The sequence below is a fragment of the Alosa sapidissima genome, chromosome 21 (genome assembly GCF_018492685.1).
Source record: "Alosa sapidissima isolate fAloSap1 chromosome 21, fAloSap1.pri, whole genome shotgun sequence".
NCBI classification, from domain to species: domain Eukaryota; kingdom Metazoa; phylum Chordata; class Actinopteri; order Clupeiformes; family Clupeidae; genus Alosa; species Alosa sapidissima.
This window is the reverse complement of record NC_055977.1, coordinates 13,147,236-13,170,874: the sequence shown is the minus strand read 5'-3', so window position 1 is coordinate 13,170,874 and position 23,639 is coordinate 13,147,236. Positions and strand designations below refer to the sequence as shown.

At 41.8% G+C, this 23,639-nt stretch overlaps 3 protein-coding genes, 1 long non-coding RNA gene and 4 other non-coding genes across 10 annotated transcripts; 2 read left to right on the top strand and 6 right to left on the bottom strand.

Moving 5' to 3' along the window:
* Window positions 1–517: 517 nt before the first annotated feature.
* On the bottom strand, window positions 518–9,757 carry LOC121695445 (nucleoporin 88-like). Its single transcript, XM_042076298.1, has 17 exons — window positions 9,480–9,757; window positions 8,983–9,152; window positions 8,513–8,638; window positions 8,126–8,212; window positions 7,795–7,971; window positions 7,200–7,386; window positions 6,720–6,870; window positions 6,055–6,153; window positions 5,690–5,780; window positions 5,223–5,327; window positions 4,621–4,773; window positions 4,225–4,350; window positions 3,285–3,350; window positions 2,482–2,562; window positions 1,910–2,036; window positions 1,380–1,498; window positions 518–906 (listed from the first exon to the last, which is right to left on the bottom strand). Exons 1-17 carry the CDS (start codon window positions 9,708–9,710, stop codon window positions 843–845), a joined length of 2,160 nt encoding a protein of 719 aa, XP_041932232.1. The 5' UTR covers window positions 9,711–9,757; the 3' UTR covers window positions 518–842.
* Window positions 9,758–9,791: 34 nt separating this feature from the next.
* pex3 (peroxisomal biogenesis factor 3) lies at window positions 9,792–11,938 on the top strand. The gene has a single exon (XM_042076335.1). It carries the CDS (start codon window positions 9,927–9,929, stop codon window positions 11,022–11,024), a length of 1,098 nt encoding a protein of 365 aa, XP_041932269.1. The 5' UTR covers window positions 9,792–9,926; the 3' UTR covers window positions 11,025–11,938.
* Window positions 11,939–12,574: 636 nt separating this feature from the next.
* LOC121695489 lies at window positions 12,575–14,717 on the bottom strand. The gene is made up of 5 exons (XR_006026088.1): window positions 14,428–14,717; window positions 14,007–14,096; window positions 13,434–13,550; window positions 13,003–13,118; window positions 12,575–12,644 (listed from the first exon to the last, which is right to left on the bottom strand). It is a non-coding gene; the product is annotated as an uncharacterized LOC121695489 (long non-coding RNA).
* LOC121696365 lies at window positions 12,827–12,959 on the bottom strand. Its single transcript, XR_006026308.1, has one exon. It is a non-coding gene; the product is annotated as a small nucleolar RNA SNORA9 (small nucleolar RNA).
* Window positions 13,256–13,388, bottom strand: LOC121696364. Its single transcript, XR_006026307.1, has one exon. It is a non-coding gene; the product is annotated as a small nucleolar RNA SNORA9 (small nucleolar RNA).
* Window positions 13,659–13,790, bottom strand: LOC121696366. Its single transcript, XR_006026309.1, has one exon. It is a non-coding gene; the product is annotated as a small nucleolar RNA SNORA9 (small nucleolar RNA).
* On the bottom strand, window positions 14,179–14,310 carry LOC121696367. The gene has a single exon (XR_006026310.1). It is a non-coding gene; the product is annotated as a small nucleolar RNA SNORA9 (small nucleolar RNA).
* Window positions 14,718–16,082: 1,365 nt separating the features above from the next.
* On the top strand, window positions 16,083–23,584 carry parp10 (poly(ADP-ribose) polymerase family member 10). 3 transcript variants are annotated; one of them, XM_042076263.1, is made up of 11 exons: window positions 16,083–16,235; window positions 17,019–17,191; window positions 17,394–17,636; window positions 18,100–18,330; window positions 18,479–19,605; window positions 19,892–20,104; window positions 20,386–20,503; window positions 20,606–21,655; window positions 21,772–21,905; window positions 22,424–22,598; window positions 22,830–23,584. In XM_042076263.1, exons 2-11 carry the CDS (start codon window positions 17,020–17,022, stop codon window positions 23,126–23,128), a joined length of 3,762 nt encoding a protein of 1,253 aa, XP_041932197.1. In that variant the 5' UTR covers window positions 16,083–16,235; window position 17,019; the 3' UTR covers window positions 23,129–23,584. The 3 variants fall into 3 exon arrangements, with proteins under 3 accessions (XP_041932197.1, XP_041932198.1, XP_041932196.1); XM_042076264.1 differs by having other exon boundaries at window positions 16,217–16,318; XM_042076262.1 differs by lacking the exon at window positions 16,083–16,235 and adding an exon at window positions 16,401–16,479.
* Window positions 23,585–23,639: the final 55 nt, after the last annotated feature.

Sequence of the window (23,639 nt, the reverse complement as noted above, 5' to 3'; positions counted from 1 at the left end):
ACTGGATAAAACTGGGAAACACATACGATGCAATCAGTAGCCTAGGCTGTACATCTTTCTGCCTGTAGTTACCAACTCAGTTCTGAATTAGAAATGTAACAGACTGACATTATTAGTTTTACTCAATCTTATGTCGTTCATCTTACATGTATTCATTTAGCAGACACTTTTTTATCCAAAGCGACTTATTATGTTAATCTTACTTTAACTGAAAAAGATGACGAAATTACAGCACTGATTTAAATGATGGGATATCAACAAAGTCAGTGAGCACTGAGATGACTTTTGTAATGATTGTATTTACAATTTTGCTCATTGTATTAAATTGCCAATTAATTCTACCAAGTTAATGAATAACGTTTAGACTAGACTTTACCCTTGATTTAAACAAGGGCCACTTGAATTCATCCGGTAAAACAATGTACCTGGAGTACACCTTGGCATGGCCTTCTTACGGTCATATATAACACTCATCTGACAACACTGTCTGTCTGAAGGCTGTAGAAACTATGAGACATTTTTGTAGTAATGAGCTCTTTATTTTTTTGTTCACTGTGTTTTTCTCTTGTATGAGAAATAACACGGGTAAAAACACCATACAGAATATCTCCAACTATACAATACACAAATCTGTACAAACTCTGAAAAATGTACGGAGGTCTGAAAGATCTGCTTGGGGAAAATATATGTCTTTCTTGATTGGGTCAATGTGTGTGTCCATTTGTAACAAATGTAATGGAGTGCTCTGTCTTCTTCAAAGTCTGGTCATCATACAAGCCACTTTGTTATACTGCTGGCTTGGTTAAAACCAGAGAATAAACAGTTTGCTTTCTTCTCTGTATTCAAAAATTGACATGGTTCTTCAGTTCCTTTATCTGTTTCATCATATCTGCAATCTGTCCACCCCTGTATAAACACATTCAAGAAAAAAAGGCAGTGGTCAAGATAGGTAAAATAGCCTTTGGCACAAATAAATACATAGCTGTGAATAACACAAGCCGGCTCCGCTGCATGAATCACTTTCAAGTCCTCGACATCACTACAGCTGCATCATAACTATTACTACGTGCAGTTCTTGTTTTATATCTTTAAACTAATGTTTCTTCATATCTGCACATCCCTATACAAATACAGTCAAAGAAATAAAACAGAACGATAACATCATATAAGCATGCACTGCTGTAGATCACTAAAGAGTTCCTCAATCACTTTTATGTCCTTAACATCACTACAGCTGCAACACAACCATTACTGCCAAAGCCACCGTTATTTAATATATTCAAAGCTAAACTAAAATAAGAAAGCGGTAGATAACAGTATAACAGTAAATATTGATGTTTTTCTGCTTGATTTGCTAATCAATATTGCAAAAAACGTACTGTTCTTTGAGAACCCCCTGAACGTGCTTCCTCTGCTGGACGTTCAGTGCTATGCTGGGTCTGGCAGGAGAATTTGCCTTGCTGATCTGCTTCACCTGGTACTCCTTCTTCATGTTTACCTGCAGTGACATCCCAAATACACAGATTAGTGCAATTCCTTCCCTCGGTACTATATGCCATTTTTGTCTAAACTGAGTTACTAAAATATTCTCTCTTATTTGTTGACATTATGTGGCAGGCTTTATTTTTTCGCAAGCTGTATGCATTTTTGGACTATGGATATGTACTCCAGGTTTTGTTATTGGAATGCAAACTTTGACGTGCAACATCTCAAAACAGTAGCAGGCTAAAGATGCCTGGAAGTGAACACAACATGCTTACTGTATGCAATTGTTTAGTAAATATTATGTAAATATGACTTAGCAAAGGAAGGTGAAAACTGACCAGAGATGTACAGTACAGCAGATGGCACATACTAAAAAGAATGTAAATGTTTGCTCCAGTATGCAGGAGCTGGTACTTGTCGTTACCTGTTTGATGCCGTTGCAAAGGTGATGCAGCTGGTCGCTGATGGTCTGCAGCTCCTTTTTCATGTCCTTCTCGCTGTTGGACATCACCGGAAGCTGACTGCGCTGGCAGCCCATGATACGCTTCACTCTGTGAACACACGCACATACACGGACACACACGCACGCACGCACATGCACACACAGAGAGAGAGAGAGAGAGAGAGAGAGAGAGAGAGAGAGAGAGAGAGAGAGAGAGAGATAGGAGACAGAGTGTCAAAATTACCTAAATTAATGTATGTAACTTTGTCTCTATCCTAAAGAAATCTCTCAACTACCATGTACTCTTGCCTTACATTATAACAAGTTCATCATTTACTTGATCTATGAAATGTGTGGCTCTGTGACAACAAGCATAGAGGAAAAATGTTCAACTCTAAATGAGCACTACTTGCTTCTCTATAATTTCAAAATCACTCAATTCCTCTATGCTTGTTGTCACAGAGCCACATATTTCATTTTCACACAGAAGTGGCCAGGGCCAGACTCAAAAAGTGACAACCTAGTGGTTCTTCTTGTGCTGTTGCATACCGTACCTTTTCATGATGGCATCCTGCCGGTATTTGGCATCCTCATACTTATCAGCCAAACGCTCTGCAGTTTCACAAAGACTTTTCCTAGGAATATAAAAAAAGAACATAATGATAAACACTCCACTGAGGGATGATTATTCTGTGTCTTAATTTCTGAGTGCAAACCAAGGAAGCACCAAATGAAATTGCACACAAGCCAAATTAATCTAAAAGCTATCCTACCATGCTGCCCTTCGGGAGTTGTGCCCATAATCTTGCCAATCCTCACAACTTTACATCATGAGCTTCTAGGAGGCACACTCATTGAAAAACATCATCTATCTATCATTTGAAGCTAAATTTGAACCCCTGATGTTTCTGTAAGAGGGTGTTCTAATAGTAACCAGGTAGGACATTCCAGTAATCCGGTTAGGATACTGTATCACTAATCAGGTTGGATGCTCAATTTGAACCGGAGATGTATCAATAGACAGGTACAAAGCAATTCGCCTTATTCAGCCAGCGGTCAGAACGAGGCTACAGCATACACTTGCTGATGTGTAATGCCCTGTAGCCTCGTTCTGGCCGCCGGGTGAATAAAGCGAATTGGGTAGGATGCTTCACCAGTGATCAGAGTAGCATGTAACACCAGTAATCAAGTAGGATGTTTAATTTGAACTCATGATGTATCAGTAGACAGGATCCTCCATCAGTAAGCTGGTAGGATGCTCCATTAGTAATCTGATACTCTAAACTCTCCCAAAGTAATCAGGTAGGATGCTGAATTTAAACTCCTGATGCATCAGTAATAAGATACAATGCTATACCTGTCCTCCCTGCACAGGGCCAAGTCCTCTAGCTGCTTGTTCTTCTGAGCCGTCAGGAGCTTCACCCTGGAACAAGCATCAGGAAATGGGTGAGACAGAAGGAGGGTTTGTGCAAATTTGAGTTAAAAAAAAAAAAAAAAAACATGCAACCATTTCACTGTGACAGTGTAGTGCACAGTCAAAAGCCATTTGAGCATTTGTGAACATCTTTTAATTCAGTTCATGAATTATGTCACCAAAACATGTTCAGCGATGTTCAGTGCAAATCATAGTCAGTGTGCTGGTAAATCCTAATGACACACACCACCAGGGGTTTAGTGGTGTGTGCGGGTTAGTGGTGTGTGGTTTAGTGACGTTAACTCAGATTAAGTGGGGAAAGTTCCTAACTGGTGAACAAGCCCCATGCTTCCCCAAAAAGCTCCTGGGGAAAAGCCCCATGGGTTCATAATAATTGCAACCACTTCCTGTTTGGGACAACTCGGTGAAAACAAATGCAACCAATATTGAGCCATTTAGGCAGACCAGAGCTGTAGTCAACTACAGACTGTAACGTTTTTGCCGTTCCATCAAGCTCATCAGAATAGTATAATTATGACATTTTCAATAAACAAATACAACCATGTGGTTTTGTTTTCAGAGTACAGCCCATAGACTTTGTGTAGCTTTGTGTCAAGAGGAAATTACTCTATCAGTGCAGTCAGTGCAGTGCTTGGGCTGTGGTGTTATACCCAGTGCTTAAAGCAAAGACCAATTCCTCGCCTTCAGTTATCCGTTTGTTTTAATTATTTTTTTTTAAAACCGTTGTATTTTGTAACATTACACAGTCCAGCCCTGCCCACACCTGAATTTAGAGCTAAGTCAGTGCCTGAGGTCATTCAGCCCTGCCCACACCTGAATTTAGAGCTAAGTCAGTGCCTGAGGTCATTCAGCCCTGCCTTACCTCCTCTGCATCTCCTCACGGGCCAGGTCCTGCTTGAGGATGTACTCCTCCCGGAACACCTGAGTGGCTCTGCTAAGCAGCTGCAGGCACTCAGGGGTCAAAGATGAGTCACCTCTCGCCCCAGTCCTGAGGAAGGACACGTGTAAGTTCTATACATTTTTGCAAAGTAAGGACGACAGGGGGGCACCTATACATGTACACATTCACAGAGTCTCCTGAGGGCCTGATAGAGTTAGTACATAAAGCCAATTTGGTCATAAAGATATTTGTTTGAGGAAAGGTGTGTGTTGTTAAGTTTTGTAGTACAATTTTAATGGAGGTAAATCTGTAAGTAAATAAACAGCTGCTTGCATTACGCTCACAGAAAATCAGATGTGAGTGTAGCAGGCTGCCTACCTAAGTGTTAGCGGATTGGCTGAGCTGCGCGTCAGAATCGTGCGAATGTGCTGCTCCAGTGAGTCCTCAGCCAGTCCACGCAGAGGAGAACCCACGGGCCCCGCCTCGGACTGGGAGCACAGCAGAGCGGGTGAGGCAGGACGAATGGCGCTCCTGAAATGCACAGACAAGAATAATCACACTCAGGCTGGAGGTCAATTGCCATGGCACATGGGGCCAATTTCACATACACATATGAGAGATGGTGAAATCAAAAAAGGCACGAGAGATAGAGTGAATAAATGAAGAGGAAAAAATAGAAAGAGAGACAAACAACCTTCAAATGGCTTTGATAATGCGACCGAGAGTGCCTTGCCATATGAGAACTACTGAAAATGAATGCTGTTATATTTGTACCATGCATCTTATTAACTTCTATTATCCTTAAGATTACTGGCTTCAACACTGGCTTGTTGACAGCATTGTCAACGAACGGGAAACTGGTTTGCCGACTTCAAGTAAGCTAGTGCACAGACTCCATACAGTGATGTACACTACTACAGTGTGCTGAAAAGAGCATGTCCAGTACAAGTCATTGACAAATGCAGTTTGGTGTTCCGTACAGCAGAGGGAGCAGTAGGCACTCATAAGAGCTGGTGATGCAGATCATGCAGGCGTCTAGAGAGAGGTCCGACACAATCCAGAAACCCCGCACTGGAGATGGGAAACTAGGAAACAAAACAGAAGACGATATTACAAATCAAGACATTATTACAAATGTATCACTTTTAAGATGTTCAGGTTAAATAGTTTATAGTTAGATAGGAGTCAGTTAAGGAACTTGAGAGTACAAATTCCCATTTTTAAACTGTACTTTTTTTTACTGTACCAATGCCAACTCAGTTTAATCAAATGTAAGGTAGTACCATGATTTTTCGAGAATCTGAGATTACCTTTTCTAGCTTCTACCTTTTCTTTTATTAAATTATGGCCCTTTTATTCTGGATATCTATTATTTCTGTGAAAACTGACAATTTGTGCCTACTGTCCATGGGGGGCTGACACTGATATGAATATATCTCTAGTCTACCTGTTGTTAAGAGGTTTAGTGCACAGAATGTGCTCCACCACACATCTCTGCTCTGCTGCAAACTCCTGGAGGCTGTCCTTGTCCTCTTCATCTGGATAGAAAAGACAAACACTGCATCATGGCAAATCTAACCTGCAGTTCATTTGTGAAACGAGCATATAAAATACTGCATGGATTTAAACGTTTATAAAAGTAATTATAAAAAAACAAATAAAAAAAAAATCAATCCTTGAATCAGAAATGGAGCAGTCAGTCATTTTTTGAAGTTTTTTTTCTTCAAAAAAAGATTTTTGAAACTACACAAACACGTGTTTTGCTCACTCTTTAAACACACATCGGCCTCAGGGCCAGCTGATTGCACTCACCTGACTGGAGGAACTTGCGCAGCTTGCTGAACCATGTCAGGCCTACACTGTGCACACCTGCCTCATGCGTGCAGTGGTACCTGTACTGGCACAGGGGATCTGTACAGAGACATGATTGATACCTGTGAGTGTATTTATTAATCACCACTGCAGATCATACATTTTACTGACACAATGTTATTTAGATGTGGGAGAGAGTACAACACAACACGTTACATTTATATAACGCTTTTCTAGACGTCAAAGTGCTTCACAGTGAAGGGGGAACCTCACTAACCATCACCAATATGTAGCACCCATGTGGGTGATGCACGGCAGCTATTATACGCCAGAACGCACACCAGCTTGAGGTGGAGAGTAAGGGTGTGAATGTGTAAATTACACTGGGGGATAATTAGGGGGCCAGATTGAATGAGCCAGGTTGGTAAATTATCCAGGACAACAGGGAACCCCCTACTCTTTGCAATAAGTGCCATGGTACTATATAGCCAGTGCTAATCATGCATCATATCAGACTGATGATGTTATTGAAACCTGTTAAGAGTATTAAATAGTAAGTGCTGGTCTGATCATGCATCATATTTGACAGAATTGTGCTAGTGACTATGAAGTGACTTCAAGTGATGAAGTGACTATGACAGTGTGAGGGAGCGTGACTTCCCGACCTCTGTTCAATCTGATTGGGCAGGTAAAGTCCGACTCGACCACCTCCTCGTCCTCTGTGGGGGCCAGTTTGAGGGTAAGCTCCAGCTCCACACACTCAAACACGTACAGAGAGGGCACGACCTCAGAGCCCCTGGACCACCTCTCCACCAGCTGGAACACATACACATCTGATTCCATCAGTCATAAATACATACTGCTCTATTGCAGTCAGACATTCAGAATATCGTTTGCATTAAATTATATTTACAGACAATATATACCCAATTATATAACAAGCACACACTTCTTTTACAGTAAAAACCTATGCTTTAATAAGAGGGAGTGTTAATGAATCCTGATCTAGGAATATCAGGTCAGTTAAAGATAAAGTTGTACTATGGGTACTAGCGCTGTTAATATATACATGACCATAACCTAACTGATGATGAGAGGCTTGTATAATGACAACCAACAAGTGCACAAATATCTGTAGTACTTACACCACCATCCTCATCTTCATCACTTTCCAGCACGATGCAGTGATACAGTGTACCCGTTTCTGTGGCGATGACCAGGATGCCGGGCACAGAGGGCAAACAGAGCAGCGCACAGGCGTCGTAACCGTAGTTATCCTCCGCAGCGGGAATCATAGGAAGAGGACCGAGGATCTTTCCCAGGCAACCCACACTAAAGGAGGAGATTATGCCAGTGCCAATGATAATGGCAATGATTATGCCAATGAATGACTGCCAATGATACTTATTTATGCAGGTTGCATCATACTGTATTGTCTCCCATGCTTTAAACTTACTGTTAAAGGAATGCATCTCATTATCAACTTAAAAGAAGGATGTTAATAATAGCATACCTTCAAACATACTTTTGGCAGCTGCTTCTATCACATTATGACTTCACTATGATTTCTTTGTACAATTATACTTATTTCATCTGTAAATGGCACACCTTTTAGTTGGACACAGGCAGCACAGTTGTAGAAAAGAATTCCTAGACTACTATTATAGCATATACCATCATGACATAAAGGCAAAAGTAAACCACACGTCATAAACAGCTTTTCTTGATCATCTGCCATACCTGTGAGCTAGGGAGACGTAGCTGAGAAAGGTCTCTCCATTCTCATAGAGGATGTAGAGGGGATAAACTATCGCCTCATCTTTGAGACGCTGGCTCGTCAGAAGGCGGGAAGCATTGGCACGTGACCCAAAGTCAAAAGCCACGGCAATCTCACCCAAAGAGGCTGCGTAGGAACGCCTGGACATATGAAAACAGACTTTGACATAACTGGCTTCAAACTGTCAGACAGGGTTAGTTAAAAAGAAAATCCAATGACACCTCTGGCACAACAAGAAAGGTGCAAAGACTTGACAATGATGTCAACACACACTTGACTGGACACTGAGCTTACCCTCGTGTCTGTGTCCGGCTATCATCCTCTGCCTGCGCCACTGACAGAACCTTGGCTGAGTTCTGTGGTTCTTTAAGGCTGTAGAACCTGCAGAGGAAAAATGCTATTAAAACCCAGGGTCCTATAATTACTATCAGACAATTGAATGACATTGCAAGTTAATATCCTGCTTTGCTTTCATCAGATGCATCTAGCTGTTTAGGGCTGCACAATCAATTTTCAATCAAAATCACAATTTCAACAAATGCAATTAGCTACAATTGCAAAGGCTAAAATGAATCATGCATCTTGCAACTCTGTCTCCAATCGTGCAGCCCTACATGCCTCGCAGTGCTGTGCAACACACTGACCACCATAGAGAGCAGGGTTACACTTGACGTCACTCACCTGATGGTGTTATCGGAGGTCAGCAGCACCAGGTGTGGCTCTTCTGCTTCACTGGGGTACCACACGGCCTGCCGCAGCGTGACTGACACTGAACTGGTGAACAGACGCTCTGCCACAGGGATGGTCCTGTCACACAAGACACAAGCCTTTCATGAGGGCCAGCTCCTCATCACCAAGGAGAAACGCTAAACAGCACAATCTGAACAGAGTTGAATTTAAAAGCAAGAATTATAACATTTTTAATGTCATTCACAACTCTGTCTGTTATAGGTAGAATCGCAATAAGGGCATAGAGATGAGGTAAATACCAAAAGATCCACCCAAGACAAAGAAGATTTTGAATCAAATATCAGAGAATTTCAGTGGTCACTTAAGTTCAATTTGGTTGAAAGCACTGTCCAGCGATGCAGCTATGGCAAGACAAAGCATAGCTCAGCAAGCTTAAAAAAAAAAAAAAAAAAAAAACTTACTTGCAGTTGATTTGGATTCGTCCACCCTCAAATTCGGACTTCTTACCCCAGCGTTGGGGTAGTTCGAGGACCGTGATGCCCCGTTGACCTACGAGGGCTACGTGGGATTGCGTGGGGCTCAGCAGCACCTCACACACTTCAAACATAGGAGGGTTGATACAAAGCAGAGTCTGAAAAAGCACATTACCTCATTATAATATGACCAGGTTCGATTACTCAACACTGTTAGTCAGTAAACATTATACATAACACATACATGAAGAATGAGGAATGTGAATATCAGATAACAACTCAGGACAGTGTAAACAAGAAACAGAGTAGCCAGCCAGCCAGATCGCTAGGATCTGATAAAACGACGATCAGTCATAGATAGTATATTAATAGGGATACACGTATATGACGCAAACCAGATAAGTACACAAGAAGTTGACGAACTGTAACGGTAGTATAGCAGAAACAAAAACAACAATAACATAAAGTAAGTTAGTCTAAGTTACTTGATGCTTTGAGCTGTTCAGCCCATCTTCGATGTTCAGCTCCCCCAGGTTTGTTGCGTAGAAGACACAATCTGCATCATCCCAAATAAAGAAATCTCTATCTACACAGAATGTGAGATTTTTAGATCTTTTAGATGCCTGGTATTCAGAACTAAATTTGTCTTGTAATTTACTGAAGATGTCATGATTAGGGAGCTCTTGTTTCCATCGTTCTCCTATCTCGACCGCCATTTCCAAATTCCGTCGCGAAATGATGACCTAACGATATATTCCAGTGACATCAGATGGCGCTTGAAAAGAGTCAAATCTGAATGAACCAGGAACTACCAGCAGGCCACGCGACATACAGGGGGCTAGTAGACTTCTAATCTTAAAAAACTTTAGAACAATTAACGCTAATGTAAATCTACCACCCTCTTCCTTGAATCTGAGATTTGGAATAACATTATGCTGTCTCCGTGGAGTTACCTCAAGCGCCACAAAAAGAAGTTCCTCTTCGCTGGTGTTCTCGTTGGAGGAGGATACCTACTGAGTAAATATGCCCAGAGAAAGTTACAGGAATTTCAGGAAAAAGAGGCTACAGAATACATTACTCAAGCCAGACGGCAGTATCACTTTGAAAGTAACCAGAGGACATGCAATATGACTGTTCTGTCTATGCTGCCATCTCTTAAAGAAGCCATTATTATCCGCTTAGATTCAGAGAGCCTTACGTCGTTGCTGAAGACACGACCAGCGAACAAGTTTGAAATCTGGGAGGATCTTAAAATAATCAGTTTTGCCAGAAGTGTAGTAGCTGTGTACAGTACGTGCATGTTGGTTGTTCTACTGCGAGTTCAGCTCAACATCATTGGTGGTTACCTGTACTTGGATAACTCCGTGAATAAAACTGGAATGGTCCCATTTGCACCACCTGAAGTTCAACAACAGTACTTGTCTAGTATTCAGCATCTTCTTGGAGATGGGCTGAATGAGTTGATGACTGTAGTGAAAAAAGCAGTACAAGATGTGATGGGAGGCATGTCTCTAAAGCAGCATCTGTCACTACAGGAGTTGGACCAGCAGCTAGAGAGCATCAGACAACGTGTAGAGGAGGGCTTCGGAAAAGCATCACACAAGCCTCTCTCGTGGTATTTGATGCCAGACGAGGAGAATACACTTGAGGCTCAGGTGTGTGGTTCGAATGGGAATGATGACATGACTCTTAAGCTGCTGAATGAAACCAGAGACATGTTGGAAACCCCTGACTTCAACATGGTACTCAACACTTGTCTGCGCAGAGGGTTTAGTCGCTTCCTTGATAACATGGCGGAGTTCTTTCATCTGCCACAGGGATGTCCCACATCTCTAGAAGCATCTGGAAATCTCTCTCTTGAACGTCTTCCACTTGCCAAAATCATCCCTATTGTCAACGGACAGATTCATTCAATATGCAGTGAAATACCCAGTCATTTTGTCCAAGACCTCCTGTTGATTGACCAGGTTAAGAAATTTGCAGCTAATGTTTATGAGACATTCAGCAGTCCACAAGAACTTCAAAAATGATTTGGACTTTGGTTCAATGAATCCTAACTCTGTGCCCTGTTCAATTGACTGGCCATAAATGGAATGTGAAATTAGTGTATTCTTATTTGTCCTGCATGGAGATTTGAAGAAATGTTGATTGTATGAAGTAGGCTTCAAGACCATTCAAGTATGGTCTCTATTAGGTCATAAAGTCCTAACAAATGGGAGATCAGATCACACTAGAGTGGCTAACTGTATAGTTATTTTGGCAAAACATGTTGAAGTAGAGTGTGTTGTATGATTTGTAAACAAACTGAATGTGTTTTGAACATACCCTATAATTTGCAAGTATGTACACCACAGCCATCAAATAAATATGCCACTTGTGAATCTCACATTGTTATATCATTACTTGTAGAATTGATGAATCATACCTTTGACTGCATTTTTTAGCAAGAAGATGTAGGCCTACATAACTTTTTTGATGAGAATTTGTCAAATGACCTGTGGTTTTTGTTTTCACTGTGTTTTTAGAAACTCAGATTTTGTGAGCAGAAATTGTTAGCAGTGGGTCTAATAGAATGGGAGCTCTCCTGGAATCAGGGATATTTGCTGAAATAACACGGTTTCCATAAGCTGTTTAAATTGTATTACTGGTATATTATTTCTAGGCCTTAAAATGTATGTACATTTAGATATTATGTACTAGGTATTCATTATTATTAAATTATGTTAACATTAATTTAACACTAATATGCTCATTTAAATGGTACCGTCATGTTTCAAAATTACTGTTTTCGCAGAATAGTTTATATTGTTTCTGGACTGTAATTCTGTCTCTGTGTTACAAATATATCACATTGTAATAAACAATTCATGGGGGAAATCTAAACGTTTAAAGGCATGTGTAGGTAATTTTGTTGTTCCAAATAAAGATGCTTTCTTAACTCCCATTATGTTGTTTCTTAAACTATAAAAAGCCTTTTTGCCTTCCATATGTTACATTTTTTTTGGCATCTAAATTGTCTGGAAGATCACAAAGCCCATGGAGATAAGCCAAAAGTACTAACTCTCCCCCTCAGAAACCAGTAGCCCAAAACACCTTTTTCTATTACAGTCCTTTCCCTTTGGTACATGTGGAGTTTGCACCAGAGGTATATTTCCCTTTTACATTCTGATTGATTTCAGAGATTTTAATAGCTAAACATAGGCAATAATAACTTTGCCTATGCTTCATGGAATAGAAAATATGAACCAATTAATCAGAGTGGATGGAGACTACAGGAGAGCATAGGGAAACCATCTTCCATGTATGTAATTTCCTATTATTAACAGATATTTACTTAAAAATGGGCCTTTATTTTTCCATAGAATGGTTTATTAGCACACACCAAAGGCGTACAAGGTGAAACTAACGACACTTGAGAAGACACAGACAGGGCCATCTGACAGTTCTGATGTGAGGATCCATAAATAATTAATGAATTGTATCTCTAATACATTTCTAATTAAGTTCAACTTTACGGTCCCCAACTCCGCACAGCACTCAAGACTTCCCCAACACGCATTTCAAATAATTATCACAGCACTTCTTGGACAGTTCTTTATTGTATTGTAAGATAATTATTTCTTTGATCCAGGACATCACCAGGCTCACCCCTGAAAAGAAAAACAAATTGGTGTTAACCACTTTTCCATGGCTAGCTGTGACCTAATGGTACCAGTCAGTCATTACTATATAGCCTAGGCATATGGACTTGTACAGGCTTCAATATACATAATAGGAATATGTTTCAGCCATCATTTGATTAAGATAGCTTTGTAAATGATCATATTAAATTAAATGTCTGAGGATTCTATAACCTTGCCATGGATGAGACACAGCAGGGCCTCAAACCACCACAGATTTCTCTAGCAGACACTACAGGAAAGGTCAGAGCCACCGCAGGCAAAGCCTCGCTGAACAGCCTGCAGAAAACCAACGCAGGGTTTAGTCAGAAGTGAAAGTTGTCCTTACGGTTGTTTGTTGAATTGCATGCTGGTGTGACATCTTGTCTTCTTTGGTCTTTAGCAGCTGTAGACGATTCATTTTTCACCCTGTTGCTCTGCATGCCCTCCAAGGAGTTCAACCATCTGTAAAAAATAATATTTTGTTCAGATTAATAAATACTTCAGGCACTAAAGCAATAAGCCTGCTTGTCAACCCAAATTTAATGGATAACACAAATTATCATTATGACCAAAGTCACATCAGGTTAGCCAAGCACATTGATTGTCTGAGGTTTATATAACCTTGCCATGGAGGAGACACAGCAAGGCCTCAAACCAACTCATATCTCTCTAGCAGACACTACAGGAAAGGTCAGAGCCACCGCAGGCAAAGCCTCGCTGAACGGCCTGCAGAAAACCAACGCACCGTTTAAAGTCAGAAGTGACAGGCATCCTTACCATGGCTTGTTAAATCCCATGCGGATGTGGCATATTCATGTCCTCTTTGGTCATTAGCTGCTATAGACAATCAATGTTTCACCCCGTTGCTCTGCATGTCATCCATGGAGTACCTGTCTATAAAAACAGTTTTGTTCAGATTAACAGATAAATACTACAGAATAAATAAACCGGCATGACAAATTTAACAAAGATCTAAACCACATCAGGTTGGCCATACACATTGAATGTCTGAGGATTCTATAACCTTGCCATGGATGAGACACAGCAGGGCCTCAAACCACCTCAGATCTCTCTAGCAGACACTACAGGAAAGGTCAGAGCCACCAAGGCAAAGCCTCGCTGAACAGCCTGCAGAAACTTAACAGGACACTTTGTCAACACTTATGCTATAGAATCACGGTGCTTAAGGGAAATGTCTGTGCCTGAAGTCAGCCAAAACACTATAATTGTCCATTTTCTTATTTTGACCAAACAAGCACTCGCCCAAATAACGCAGAACCTGATATTAACTTTAATCCCTGGGGTCAAATTAGGCTGGTTATATTTATTAAAAGAGCAAGTTGATCTTACCGCTGCATGTCTCAGCCAGTGCAAAGTTCTTTCCAGCCTTTCAACATCAGGATTTGGATGGAATGACACAGGTATGATGCGATCATCCATCTGTTTAAAAATAAAATGTTCTCAGATTAACACACATTTAAGATGCGGACACAGCTGCATGTTAGTTAGTTGGTCTCATATTAAATGTCTGAGGTTTCTATAACCTTGCCGTGGAGGAGAGATAGCAAGGCCTCAAACCACCTCAGCTCTCTCTAGCAGACATTACAGGAAAGGTCAGAGCCACCAAGGCAAAGCCTCGCTGAACAGCCTGCAGTGCAGAGAACCACCAACAGTATACTAACTACTTTACTGTGTTATAAGATACGTTTAATTTCCAAATGAACTATCGCTAGTTGATATGATAACCTACAAACTTGTTAATTAAACATACCTCATCATTTCGGCCCATTAATACCCACGTGGTATGTTAGGCCTGTTTCCTGTTTCATTCACACAACGTTGCCTGCTAATCATCGAGAAGTTGAGACGATTGAATATCACACATCAGATCAGAGTTTACCCATCAACTAACAGCATAGCTCAAAAACGCTCTCCTACAAATCCGTCTAAAACTTGCCATTGTGTTGACTTATTCTCGATCTTCTTATGAGCACTACATCAACTAGACTTCTACTCTGCTGACTACATGCATGGTAAAGGGAAAGAACACGTTGAAGTTAAACGCATGCGCAGTTATGTCCATTTAGTTTCGGCCAATCGTCGTGTAGCTTGTTACTGCCGTCTACTGTACAAAAGTGGAAACGGTGCTTTACAAAATTCTGTTGGCAAGCATTCTTTGGTAAATGTTGAAAAGGAAGCAGCTGCTTTCTGGTGTGGCATTCATCAATTACATTACATCGCATTAAACCCTTACATGCACACATTCATGTGGCTGAAAAAAAATTGGTACTCCTCGATGGCTGGAAAATATGAATTATAATTTTGAGGGGTCCCAGATGTAAACCCAAGGCCCTTGGTCTAAATGTTGTGTACTGTATGGTTCCACCAGCATCTGATATCAGAACATGTATACTGACACCCTGTGCTCTCTGATGAAACCAGTTCTTAGAAACAACTTGTCAAGTAGTTTTCAAATTGTTGCCTCTCCCAGGGAAATTATGAATACCAAAGTGAGTAGCCTACTTCACCTTTCAACAGAGAGTCCCTATGGTCACAGTGACAGTCAGAATACCGGCTTCTGTAATGATTTTGTTGGAATACTTGGACAGATTCACAGTATTCAGAATATTTAAAGGTAGGGAATATACACCTCCATTTTCAGTTCCAGTTTTACATTTTCCAACATTTATCACAGGCAGTGAGATTGCACACACCCAACTCCAACAGATTGGAACAGTAAAATATGTCAGGGGATACAGTAATGCGGTGCATGCATATACTGGTACTTATTGGCACAATCGGGCACTAAATAAATCGTACGGATATTGTAGTAGGGTTAGGGTACTCTACTGTATGTTGATTTTGTACAAACATTGAGGCCATACATTTTATACAGTCATGGCAAAACATGATACCCCTACCTTTCTTTCAGATTCACTACTTATTTCATGACAGTTGTTGTAGTTTCAAGTGCTTAGCAAGAGTATTCACATTTCAACACAAAAAGGGACAAGACCAAATCCTATTATTGCCAACTCTTCAAATTTGTATAGATATAGGTGTATTAAAAGTACAAGACATCCGAAGAATTTTGCAGTACAAAGGGCCCGCTGTCTGAAAGCTTTATGCCACTGTCAATGACATAATTGTGTGTTTTCGACTACGCCACGCCACAGAGAGTAATGGATGTAATTACATGGGGGAAGCCCAATCAAAACTTGCAACCATCAATTCCTAGTAGCCTAGGCACCACAATGCAAACTGCTTATAGTATTCTAATTGGTCGGCAAGGAAGAGATGCTAATGGTTTAATCTCCTCAGATAACGTCATCAATACGTCGTAAATATTCCTTAATATTCGTTCATCTACATTTAGTTAATCAATAAATATTTTGCCAGGCATGTAGCCTATCCTATTTTTCTGCCCAATGTGCGCGCAGCCCTACAGATCCGTCAGTTGAACCTTGCACTTGGCTGTTGCAGCCATATATTATGTCTATGGTTGCAGCAGGAACCAGGAAGTAAGACATGAAAACACCAAACACTCCTCATGATCTGAACGAAGTCTGCTAAACTCAAGTGAGTTCATTAAATTACTAAATAGACGAAAACAGTTCATTTTGAAAGATTGCAGAACACAATTCTACGTTTTAAACCAAGAGGTTGGCAAAAAATCGTGTTATTCTTTGGGTTTCTAGATATCCATGTAATCTTATTGGCTTGTGTGCAGCTTTCGGTTTCTTTTCCTCGTTAGTTAGTTAGTTAGCAAGCAAGCTAGCTGTCTGTCGGTGGCAAGACAAGACAAAATATAGTCTGTTATGAGGTAAAACATATTGGCTGCAAATATTTGGTTGTAATTAGATTGCATTTCTCTTATTAAAATTGTTAGTTAAAACAGAGTTACTTGTGTATGTTCTACGACATGGGTTGTTGTTGTTAGTGTATTTCAGAGTAAATTAATTGTGTGTAACTCAATATAATGAAGTGCCATATCTGGTTGGTCGTGGCAAATTTACAACACTGTAAGTTAAAATACACGGTACAATCAGATGTCGCGATAAGTGTTTGCCTTGGGCAAGTTTTGTTGCAACCAGACATTCTCAACATGTCTTTCAGTGCTCTTGCTACATTAGAATGATATGATATGATCGTTTAAATACACAGTCATTTGTTATTTGTCAGGTTGTTATAGGCAAGGTAGGGCCTACTGCTGAATGACTCGATTGAATTGATAATGGTTTGGGCACACTGAATGATCTAGTAGTTATTGATTAAACTACTCTCTGAATTTGTGTAGGCCTTTGCAGAGGCCGAACCAGATAGACCACCTCATTTTTTTACGTCTTCCTTCTTGTCTATCAGAATGGGAGATGATATCCTGGAGGAACGAACCTTAGAGGTGCTCAACATTCCTACGTCCATCGATGATGATTTGCTGTCACTGTACTTTGAGAACAAACGGTCTGGGGGAGGTCCTCTCACGTCTGTGGACAGACAGGGAGGAAAGGCTACAATAGTATTTGAAGATGCTAATGGTAGGTGGTACCCAGTTTAACTATAATTTAAGCTACTTACAGAATTGCTGTTGAAAGAACTCTTGAATGATGCATTTTGATTTGTGCAGTCATGCTCTTTAGTGTTGATATGCTCTTTAGTGTTGATCATTTCTGCTGGTAGTTGTTTTTGTTGTATTTTTTTGTTGGTAGCTGGTTTTATGTCTTTCTGATTTCTAAACAGATGCTGCACGAGTTTTCTCCAAATCTTCCCACATCCTTAGTGGGGCCACCTTGAAAGTTCAACGTAAAGCCCCCAGCGATCCTCAAAGGTTCCTACTGCGTGGCCTGGACCCTCATACCAGCACCGAGCTGGTGGAACTCTACGTGGAGAATGTCATTGGATTGGAGACTGACGAATACAAGCTCTTTCCATCACCAGGGAAAAACTTGGTCGTAATCCAGTTTCTCCAACCCATCTCCGAAGGTTAAACCATTTTGTACCAATAGCAATGTCTGTAACAGGCATGGACAGCATGGCTCCAATGGTCTTCCGTTACATAACTCAAAATGCGGCAAAAGCCAAAATTAGTGGAAATGAGAGATGTTATGTTCAAATTGGAGTCATATTCTATGCAGTATTCTATGCAGCCTAGAACACACACATGGTATTTGGTTGAATGTGTTCCGTGATTCCTCCTTGTTGCTTTATTTTTTTTAAATGAGCTTACAATGTCCATGCCTTTTTTTTGCAGCAGTCGTTGTATCATAGGCATCTTAGTAAATGTAAGGTTTTCCCGTGAGCAAGATATTTTCAGCAACATTGTTTTAATGCATCAACTGAATAGGTCTATGATTTGGAATGTTCCACACAAGAACTGAATGTGATGTGAACTACTGTGATCTGACACTATTGCAATTGTCTTTCCCCCCACTAAAAAAAATACCAGATTTTCAGAGCGTCTGTGCCAAAGTCTCTAAGAGACCTCTGGATGGAGCCAAGCTCTGCCTAGAGAGGCTGGAACGCACTGACTCCATCTTGGTGGAGAACCTGCACCCAAGCACCTCAGAGGAAATGCTGAGCTTGTATTTTGAGAGCAATCGCGGTGGAGGTGAGGAGGTGACCAATGTCGAAATGGTGGCAGAGGGCATCGCCAGAGTCTCCTTCAAGGACTTTGAATGTAAGACAAATGGCCATACTTTTGATTGTGTGATCTTAAAAATGTTTGAGTTTTGAGTGTAAAATTATTTCGAGGGGTCAATTTGATGTGTATACTGTTGTCTGGTTAAGATTGTAAAAGTTTTCTGTGTGTGTGTTTTTTTTTACAGCGGTGGACAAAGTTGTAACAAAGACCCACATAGTGGACAATACAACATTGAATGTGAAGCCTTATTTCACTGCTCTTTTGCCAGAGAACATTCCCCTATCTGGTCCCTGCGTTAACGGAACCTCTAATTCTGTTCCCATGGAGATCGATCCAACGCCGGTTACCATAGAGCCCCCTAGACACCCAGTCAGCCCCGGTGCACAAGCGACACCTCTGGTTGTTGCCCATGCACAGTTCACTCAGCAGACAATCCCAGCCAGCCTGGCCAGAAGATCAACCACATCAGAACCTCCCAGTCCCAGCCAGGCCCAAGGAGTAGGTCCTGGTAGCAAAGCAGCAGCTCCAATAGCAGCAACGTCCCCTGCAGCAGCAGCCGGCACCAAACCCAAGCAAGCTCCAAGTGTGAGCGCTGGGCTTGTGAGCAGCAGCATTGCTGTCTCTGACCCAGTCAAACTGTCTCTTTTGGAGAAGAGCTGTAGGCTGCAGGAGCTCCAAACAGCACATTTCAGCTCTAAACTGAGCATCACTAAAGATGGAGTGTCCATTTCTGCACCTGACCAGCTCGGGGTGGACAAGCTCAAGAGCTCAGTCTTAGAGTTTCTTGGCGGCATTGCTCAGAGTCCTTTGCCCCTTGAGCCGCACAAGGCTGAGTTTTTGGCTAGAGAGGATGTCAAAGCCAGGCTCCTTCAGACACTGAAAGATCAGGGACTGCTGTCGACTTACACTGTGACGGACGGCGCGGTGTCTGTAACATCCCTATCATTAAGTATGGCCAACGGGTCTTGCCAGTTGATCAAGTCTCAGATCTCCGAGTTTAGTATACCAGTACAGAGAGACTATGAATGCAACCTCTACTGTCAAGAATGGTCCACCTTCCTCCAGGCCCTCAGCTTCTGTTCGGCCAGAGTGACCGATGGAGGGGCGAAAATCACTGTGATAAACCTGACAGGCATGGAGGATGAGACACAAACTAAAATCATCCAGTTCCTAAGCACCCCTATCCAAAGGGAGACGGTGATCTCCATGGAGCCAGGCAGGCTGAAGTATTTGCAGATCCACTGTGAGCAGCTTCTGGCTGATATGGACCAGGTCACCTTGTTCCCTCTGGAAACAGGAGATGGATTAACTGTATGTTTTTTTTGTTTTCTTATCAATACAAATATTACCGTATTTTCCGGACTATAAGTCGCACCAGTCAAAAAATGTGTCATGAAGAGGAAAAAAACATATATATAAATATATATATGTTGCACCTGAGTCGCAGGACCAGCCAAACTATGAAAAAAAGTGTGACTTATGGTCCGGAAAATACGGTACTTTAGAATTGTATTTAATAGACATCGAAATTTCTGTTATTGTTGTCTATGCTCCACAATTTGTGTTCATGTCCTCTTCCCCCTCCTGTTGTTCCTAGATCAGTGGTAATGCAGGAGAGTGTCAGATGGCTGAGGAGGTTCTGCGTGCCGTGGTGGAATCCATCTGTACCAAAACCATCACGGTGCGCCAGCCCGGCGTGGCCCGCTTCCTGGTGGAGCAGGAGGGCTCCAGCATCCTGGCTGAGCTGCAGGCCAAGTTCCAGGTGTACGTCAGTATGGACAAGGTCCACTGGGAGCCCTTGGAGGAGGAGGTGAATATTATACCATATGAATATACCATGTGTCATTTGTCTTCTGAATTGTTACTTTAATTTACTTTACTTTATATTGTGTTATTGTGTTGTATTGTGTTGTTTGATTAATAGTATTAGTAATTGGTTGATGATAGACAAATATAAACTCAAGATGGCATAGATATTCTTGCTGAGTTGCTGGTATTTTGGGGATTGAGTCAATTTGGATGCAATGCTTATTTCTCTAGTGAATTCGGATTTGTGGACTGTTGTGGAAATATACTGTATTCTATTATTAGGACATCTTCGAGTCTGGTTGGAAAATAATGGCCCAGGAAAACTTCCTGAGGATTGGTGATGCCTTGGCTTCCAGTTTCACGCCAACAGCTCTTGTTGCTGATCGTGGAATGGAAAGATGTAGGTGTTAGGAGATGTTCTTGAGTACATTTGAACTGCATTCATCATCATTATGTCACATGAGTCTTAATTTCTATCGATTTTTCTGTTCATATTACCCAGCTCGTATAGAAGAGGCAAAGCAGCTTTTGTCCGTCATTGATGTCAACTCATCTGATAAACGTACTAGCTTAACCTCGCAACACATGACGTCTGAAGAGGATATTTACACAGCCAGTGGAGGAGCAGCCCTTGATGGCACAGATGCTTCAGCCATGCAGACTGAAGCGAGCCCACAGGCCAGCCCTCTGACCGGGTCTGAGCCGTCGCCTCTGGTGCCTGAGGATGCTGGGCTTGGCTTGGCCACGCAGCAGTCCCTTGAAGCCATGGACGCCTCCAGCCTGGACGAGGACGCCCGGATGTCCCTCGCCATCCAGTACTCCATGGAGAGCAGCGCCAAGAGGTCTGCTCCAGAAGAAGACGAAGAGGACGAGCTGCAGAAAGTTCTGGAGCTCTCCTTGCGGGACTTTTCGGCAGCTGCTGCCTTCAGCCCAGCCAGTGAACAGTCCCAGCTGAAGCAGGCCATGGAGCTGTCCCTGCAGGATGCCATACGGGCTGCTAACGTAGCAGAGATCTTCGTTTTCGCCACTTACACCCATGACCTGATCCGCACTGACATTGCCCTGGGGAAGAAGGTAGGCCTGAGGCAGTGCGAGGAGAAGGTAGAGAGCAGGAACCTGAAGAACCTGACCGCCCACCACCAGAGGTGCCTGGACCTCATCAGGAGGAAGCACGCCGTGGACATCCGCGTGGAAGGAACCACGGCGATCATCTCTGGTTTCAAGGACTTTGTCGCAGAAGCGGTGCCAACTGTGAGGGACCTTGCGAAGAGGATGTGCAACGTGACGTCGGACGCGGAGATCCTGAAGACGGTGCAGTGGGTGTGGCACGAACAAGGGGCGGTGGCAGCGGCCACCCCATATCCTCCCGAGGCCACTGTTTATCTAGAAAATGCTTGGAAGATGAGACAGAGGAAAATTGATATTCTGCTTGATCATCAGCCTCACGTCATTGACTTAGAGAAGATGCAGGAGATAAATGTAGCGTCCGGGAAATCGATGGCCATTGCCAGGCAGTTACTCAACTCGGCGGACCTCACTGTGGTTGTTCCAGGTAGGGATAATGTGGATGCATCTTTAGCATCAACATCCATTAGCTGTAAGAGCTGTAGCTCTTAATGTGCAACTGACATAAGGGTTATATTGATGTCTGTCTTCTGCTTCAAACAGAGGAAGAGTTCAGCCTCTTGTCCAGCCTGCCTGATGTGGCCCAGGTGGATGAGAGCTCGGACGAGTTTCAGGACGTGGTAAAAGAGTTCTATGAAAGCATCCAGGAATTCCACAACAAAATCAAGATTATTAAAGTAAGGCTCTGTCATATGATCTCACTGAAATTCAACACTTTTTGGGGGGTTTTCAATACAGTTTGCCTGGCAATTCTGTGGTGATGTCTAAGGCTTTTCCTGACATTGTACAGGGTTTAAAATTCTCTGGCACTGTGCCTTATTTCTGGTGTGGGCCAGTAATCGATATTAATGTTCATATTCTGTAAGTCCCTTTTGACCATAACCATAACCAAACCATAACCATGACCATATATCGGTTTCAGACACTGCTTTAAATCCTGTGATTTACTGCATACATTTTGGTATTATTAAACAAGAATATAGATCTAGATCATCTTTCTTTAAGTCTTCTTTATGCATGTATTTAAAATTCCCATTACATGTTGGCATAAGTGGGCTGCATATATCTAGGCCTAATACAGATGGGAAAATGTGTGATTAAAAAGTGCCTATTAATGTTAAGGCTCTAAAGCTGCACATACTTCCCAGGTGTCTTTAAACTAGAGCCCAGTGATCTAATACAAGCCGTCTTGCAGGTGGAGAAGCTGATGAACGCGCTGCTGTACAACCAGTACAAGCTGAAGAAAGCCAGCATGCAGCAGACCTCCACGGACCCTCAGGTGGAGCGCACACTCTTTCATGGTACCAGTGAGACTAGCGTGAAGGAGATCTGCATCCACGGCTTCAACAGAAGCTTCTGCGGGAAAAACGGTGTGTGTGTGTGTGTGTGTGTGTGATGGCTGTTTTCATGTCCATTTCATTGATAGACTTATTTTAAGCTTTGAATCCTTTAATTAAATGCATATTTATATTCAATATTCAACACAGAACACACACACAGAGACATTTTAATAATTCCTAATCAACGTTTGAAACACTTCCATGAAATTATGATTTATCCATCAATCAGAGAAGGGTAATATAAAGTATTTTTTTCCACAGCTACTGTGTATGGCCAGGGGGTCTACTTTGCCGTTAACTCTGCACTGTCTGTCTCGGACACATACTCCCCTCCCAATGCTGATGGACACAAGTTTATATTTATGGCCAAAGTCCTGACAGGAGACTACACTGTGGGGAAACATGAAATGAAAACTGCACCGCTGAAGGAGAGCTCAGCGATTCCCCTGAGATATGACAGTGTGGCTGATAAAGTCACGTCACCAACACTGTTCGTCATCTTTAACGATACACAGGCATACCCAGAGTATCTTGTCACATGCCAGAAGATCTATCGGTGAACAGTGACTCGTGAACAGACCATTTTTGAAATGTAACTAATGCCTGTGAGCTGTATACAGAAAGGGCTTTGCTCTTCATTATTTTGACATTAACCATATAATTCTGTTTTTTATTTTCTGGGAAATAAACATCAGCAATGTAGAATGTAATTTGCATTCATGGTAACTGACTGCAAGCCAGATGCGCTCTTGAAGTAATCACAGGCCATGTACTCTACTGATCACTCATCCTGCACTCTTTTCTTTTTTTGACAGTATCGCTGTGTGTTTCAAATACAAACTTTAATTGCATAAAGCATACATTATGATGAATGTGGATTAAGAGAATCCGAGTTTACATGAAATGTATCAATCTGGAATTGCATCTGCTTTATGTCCTATATATTTTATATTTCATTCGTTCGTCACAATGATGATGCTGTCTGAAATAAAACCATAAAATAACACACCAGTTTACATATTTTGTGTGATCCTTTGACAGCAAATATGTTTCTCATAGCTCAGTTCGAGT